Source organism: Pinus tabuliformis, chromosome 2_1 (assembly GCF_031772625.1).
Source record: "Pinus tabuliformis cultivar Carrire ecotype Pingquan chromosome 2_1, CPIR1, whole genome shotgun sequence".
NCBI classification, from domain to species: domain Eukaryota; kingdom Viridiplantae; phylum Streptophyta; class Pinopsida; order Pinales; family Pinaceae; genus Pinus; species Pinus tabuliformis.
This window is the reverse complement of record NC_142299.1, coordinates 491,047,322-491,053,497: the sequence shown is the minus strand read 5'-3', so window position 1 is coordinate 491,053,497 and position 6,176 is coordinate 491,047,322. Positions and strand designations below refer to the sequence as shown.

The 6,176-nt window shown below is 32.3% G+C and overlaps 1 protein-coding gene and 1 long non-coding RNA gene across 2 annotated transcripts; one reads left to right on the top strand and one right to left on the bottom strand.

Annotated features, from left to right (window-relative positions):
- Window positions 1-276: 276 nt before the first annotated feature.
- Window positions 277-1,134, bottom strand: LOC149201071 (uncharacterized). Its single transcript, XR_016253396.1, has 3 exons — window positions 1,034-1,134; window positions 654-930; window positions 277-470 (listed from the first exon to the last, which is right to left on the bottom strand). It is a non-coding gene; the product is annotated as an uncharacterized LOC149201071 (long non-coding RNA).
- A 2,279-nt stretch (window positions 1,135-3,413) lies between these two features.
- On the top strand, window positions 3,414-4,620 carry LOC149201070 (uncharacterized). The gene is made up of 2 exons (XM_089399665.1): window positions 3,414-3,841; window positions 4,221-4,620. The coding sequence occupies exons 1-2, from the start codon at window positions 3,608-3,610 to the stop codon at window positions 4,389-4,391; spliced, it is 405 nt and encodes a 134-aa protein (XP_089255791.1). The 5' UTR covers window positions 3,414-3,607; the 3' UTR covers window positions 4,392-4,620.
- The last annotated feature ends 1,556 nt before the right edge of the window (window positions 4,621-6,176 follow it).

The window sequence follows — 6,176 nt, the reverse complement described above, 5'->3', positions numbered from 1 at the left end:
TACCGAAACATAATTTAACTGTATTCTTGACAAGGAAACCCCGTCTCTCAACAACCAAGGACACAGGAAAGAAAATACTAACTTAGCTAAACCAGAAAGGAGAAGATCTCCTAATTTAATGAAAATTTGCTAGGAAAAACCAAAATGGGGACAGTCAGACCCAATATTTCTTCAATGAAGACATTATGTACATAAACACAAATTTGGAAATCGTTATGCACTTAGAATCAAGATTGTACAGTCAAAACAAAACAACATTTTAACTGGTTTGCCCATAATTAGATAAAATTTAAATTACACAACCAATCATGGGCGTAGATGCCCTAGCCAAAGCCCAGAAATCTGCTAGAGTCTTTGGCTTAACAAAATATTAACCACAGTATAAAACCCTAAACTTTCTTCGATAAAGTCGGGTAGCATGATCCACCACTGGAATCCGAAATGTAAAACAGCAGAAAAAGGGAACCAACCTGGAAGAAACAAAATGTATGGCACTGGTTGGTTAGAAATATTCTCGGCGAATCGAACCCATAGTGAATAGCAATAGAAGGTTGGGTTCCTCACCTGTAAAGGCAACAATGAGGTCAGAAACAATAGCAAGGGTTTGTACCCCAAAAATGCAAAGGAAATAAACCTTGAGAACCATTATTTACCTTAAATGAAAATGAAATTGTTGAGCAGAGTTGTGGCAGAGTCTCTACCAGTGAGGTGCCGACCATGATTAGCAAGTATTAAAACAAAGAAAGAACATTAACCGCCAAATTTGTGAGCCAACATTCATACCTGCAAGATGGCCATCTTCGGTTCCTTGTGCAAGGCGATTTGAGGTCGGGTTGCCTGCAAAGAGACGAAGGGCATTTTTCTGCAGCAAAATTACCATCTAGTTCAGAAAGGGAAAACCGAAATAACCGCCGAGAGCTATAGCTGCCCCTGTAAGAACCAACCGACGATTCTAAGTTAGGCTCCAGACATAAATCATTTGGTTGATTGAGAAAACAAGTATAAGCAAATTAGTATGCTCAGAAAACCTTACTGGTTGTAGAGCCTTCCTCCCATCAAACACTGTTCGAAATGCCGGAAAGTGTTTTGTTGGGGAAAGCAGTTAGATACCTCAAACCCTCTAGCCAGATCCTAGTCGTTGGATCATCAGAGTATAGATCAATGGGGGATAGTGTAACACCTATTAGGGTCTAAGAATTATCCAGAGAGATGTACAATCGAGCCTTAAATGTGTTAAACTCTTGACAGCTTGATATTTTCGCCACTAGCTTTAGATCAAATAAGGGTGTATGCTTTATTTATTCTTGTTTTATGAAGGCAAGACTTTACAAACCATAATTAAACACCTAACATACTCTATATATATACCCAATTAATTACCTCATGAATTAATTAATTAATTGGGAATATATATATATATATATTCCCAATTAATTACCTAGTGAATTGAGCTAGGTATTGGAATGCATAATTCACCAAAGTAAAAAAAAAAAAATTGTATATTTGTTACAATATATATATATTCCCAATTAATTACCTAGTGAATTGAGCTAGGTATTGGAATGCATAATTCACCAAAGTAAAAAAAAAAAATTGTATGTTTGTTACAATATATCTATGCTAGGTATATTTATTGTTGCCTAATTTCCAATAATAATATGATTTTGTTTTTTATTTATATATATAGATTGCCATGTTGGCTTTGTGTGAAGAATGAATATAATATTGTTAATTTAGTTTCTATTCCGTAGGCATATTAGTTTCTATTTAGTATGCATATTTTATATATATATATATATATATATATATATTATAGTTGTTTATTGTGCATGTATTATATTAATCTATATATGTGTTTAGTCTAAATCTGCTCCATATCATGGTACTCGTTGTCTTACTCTCAAAGGAAACATAGTATTCGTTTATCATCATCAAAACATATGATTGATTAAATAGGTCATATCATGGTACTCATTGTCTTACTCTCAAAGGAAACATAGTATTCGTTTATCATCATCAAAACATATGATTGATTAAATAGGTAATATAATTATGGTTATTAATTATTGAAGCCTCTAATGAACAATATTATCTTAATCTTAGCATTTATCTATGCATATGTATATATGGTATTTGTTTTATAAGTGTGGATTGTCACAAAAGATGGAAGACTTTAATAAAGAATATTATCTATAAAGAAAAAAAATACATTAATTAAAAGAAAAAAACATTTTAAATTTAAACATAACCCTCCAAATATATGTCATAAATTGTTATATCATTTTTTTCAAAATTCAATAATTAAATTAAGCGAAAATAACACTAACTATAAGCCTTATTCAATTCTAATAACAACATTTTACAATTAAATAAAATTTTATCTTATATGTGCTCATTTGTTTATGTTAGCTCCATGCACTATGCAAACTCATTATAAATCTTATTAAAAAATGCTTATAATTGTGCATGAGGTTCACAACAATCTTGTTTGATTGACCTATGCATAAGAAGGCCGAGAAAACAAAATTGCTCATCGATTGACGCGGGAGCTCATCATAAACTTTCGGGGAAACTCCAAATTTACGGTTCTTTTTTATATTTTTTTGACTACTAAAAAACACTTTCCTTTTTTAATATTTTGACTACTAAAAAATACCCCGTTAGGGGCAAATTAGACTACAAAACGTAAACACGTTTACGTAAGACCTGTTCAAAAAAGTGCCAACGTAATTAAATTTGCTTTCTGCAACTGTTCGAGGCCGAGCTGAGGTCATATGCCGCGTAACAAACATTACATGGAAGTTTCCAAAAGAAACATTAAAAAGTGGGACGGAGGGGAGGCAGAGACCCCTTGATCCGCGTTAATTTTAACATAAGCGACCCAGTCTACCTGGTTCCAGATCTTCCATGGATATGCATTATCTTAACAAAAGCAATGATAAGCACTGACAGACACGCTATCTATTTATTAATTACTTAATGTGTCATTATTTCATAATCACGTTATCAAATGATCCAGATCGTGACTTTTCTTTGAATTTTTCAATGGAAAATGTTGGGAAGCTATCTGGGGTATTCTCACATGGTAGGAATTTGAAAACACCCTTCCGCGGAATTTTAATGGCGTGTATGTGTATATGGGATTTGTTATTATATTTAACAATTAAATTTACCTAAACGATGTAATGAAACCGTCAAAGTCCATCCCTATTTCCTCATATTGGATGAATGACACCTAAAAAATTTGACTGAAATAGAAACAATCAAAAAGCTCAGTCTTAATTTAGAGGACTCCACGTTAACGTTCTGCACATTAAACTACAAATACCCTTACCCTAACCCTCATTTGAAGAAAAATAAATGTCAACCTATCACCGGCCTTTGAATAATCATGCATATCTATTTCTCATTAAATCAATGCTTCGTATCCACGTTATCAAATTACATTACAAATTGAAGTTTTCGACGCGCTATTCTTTGTTATATAACACACTCCTCTCCCTGGCCTGCTCTAATCTCATCTTCATTTACATATTCTGAATCACTAGAAATCTTTGTATCCATTCCACTGTGATTGAATTCCATTACTGTGTGTTTGAAGGAGAAAATGTCTCATCACCACCACCACAAACATCATGAGCACGGGCACCACCATAGCAGACACCATCAGAACGAAGAGGAAATCAGAAGGCCGGGAATTGTTTACTATGGTGAACCGGCAGCCCAGGGAGCAGATCTGTACGCTGTAGACTACGAGAGGGCTATGAAGGAGCAGAAACATCATAAACAGATGGAGCATGTAGCGGAAGTGGGAGCAGTCGCTGCAGGAGCGTTTGCAATGGTGAGATATCTTTTCGAGTCCTTAATCTCAATTTTCAACCCATATACAGACCTGAATTTATTTTAATATACCATAGCTAATTCTGACAGAGATCTATTAAAAACAAAGCAATACATATAGGGGATATCACAGAGATCATGATGGTTGATAATGCCAATAAATTCAATCGATGGGATTTAAAGTTTAAACTTGTGATTTTTTTGGTAAACAACTGTTAAATTTAACTTGATTATTGATTTCTGCAATATTTCGTAATAGGATGAACAGAAATATTTCCAAAATTTGCAATTAAGGGAAGGATTAGCTTAAATTATCAATAGGATAATGATAACCGTTATAAAATGAATGTGAATATTGATATAATATTTTGTGTATGCAGTATGAGATGCACGAAGCAAAGAAGGATCCAGAGCACGCTCATAGGCACAAGATTGAGGCAGAGATTGCAGCAGCTGCTGCAGTTGGAGCAACCGGGTACGCCTTGTACGAGCATCACCAGACGAAGGAAGGTCATGGCAAAAAACAACACCACCATCATCACCACCACTAGCTGCCCACAACAAAGCATTTAAAATAATTTCCTTCTTTAGCTAAAGAAGTTAGTCATTATTTGATCACTGGTTTCAGCTTCTTTTGTTGTTTGAACTTTATATTCAGTGTGGCGTTATGGGGTTCAGATGAAAATTGAAATTGAAGTCAACTGATTCATCTGTCCTCTTCCATATTTTCATATCAGTGTGCTTTCCTGTATGTGCCTTTCAGATCCATAATATCGAATCGGTTTGTTTTGTGAAGCTAGTAAAGATTTTATTGTGAATAATAAATCATATTGTGGAACAATTATCATATTATTGTGAATATGGAGTTTCTGGTTCTTCAACACGGCTCCAATATTTTATTTAAGGTAGTATTTGTGGAATTTCAAAAAAAAAATTGGAGACTGATAAGGTAGAATTTGTAGAATTTCAAAAAAAAATTGGAGACTGATAAGGGCCCGGTTAAACAATTTACTTGACTTCTATCAATCCAATTACTAAATATTTCCAAATTTTACAATCCAGTTAAATTCAACTCCAGTGTGAAGGCTTTAACATGGACACCATTCACTTTCAAGATTTTATTGTGAATAATAAATCATATTGTGGAACAATTATCATATTATTGTGAATATGGAGTTTCTGGTTCTTCAACACGGTTCCAATATTTTATCTAAGGTGGAATTTGTAGAATTTCAAAAAAAAAATTGGAGACTGATAAGGGCCCTGTTAAACAATTTACTTGACTTCTATCAATCCAATTACTAAATATTTCCAAATTTTACAATCCAGTTAAATTCAACTCCAGGATGAAGACTTTAACATGGACACCATTCACTTTCAGAAAAGCCATTGACAATGTTTGTATTGCATGAATCCAAAAGCCTTTTAAATTGGGAAAAACTACCCTGCACAATGTTTGCATGGCATGAATTTAAAAGTTTTAAATTCTGAAAAGTTGATATCACTAGTATAGATTTATTTTAACTATGGATTTAATATGAGTTAAGAGGGATTAAATTTTTTAAAGTGTAAAAAGTGCAAAAAAATAATATGTATTTTTTTATTATTTAAATTGTATTTTTGAATGTTATAGAGATTACATAACATGTGTATTGAGTGTTTTTCTATATATAGATATATACGAAGTTGATATCACTTATTTAAATATTTTTTAAAATATAAAATTTAAATATCTTATTTTTTTCTCTCTCACATATATATTAATTTCTAATTAATTTACATGAAATTATATTAGGTCATATAAACAACTAATTAAATATGTATATGATATTTGTTTTATAGTCTAAAATAATTTTTTATTTAAAAAATATTTTATTTTTATTTAAAACTAGCATAAACACTTACTTATCACTTTCACACTGAGTTGTAGAATAAGTCTTGACCCTTTTTGTTATATAAACATCAAATCGATGATACTCATGCTTTATAAAATTGATTGAATCTTGATCGGTCGAGGACTTGATGCAAGGACTTGATGCACGAGCATTTAGCTCAACATCATTATTGTATTCTAGTAGACATAGGATGGTTTCCTAAGTATAGAATTAATGTAATTACTAAGATTTTGAGTGATTTTAATGAGAGAAGCTAGAATAGGATTTAATTGAATATTGTGAGGCATAATTGTAAATGTTCTCGAATGTAGGAAAACATGAGAGATTTAGGATAGTTGAGTGAGAGAGCATTGAGAATTGATTGTAAATCTTATATTAGGAGTCAATTCATGATTTTATGGATTTGAGAGAATTCTTAGGGATGAGAAAGATATTTTAGGA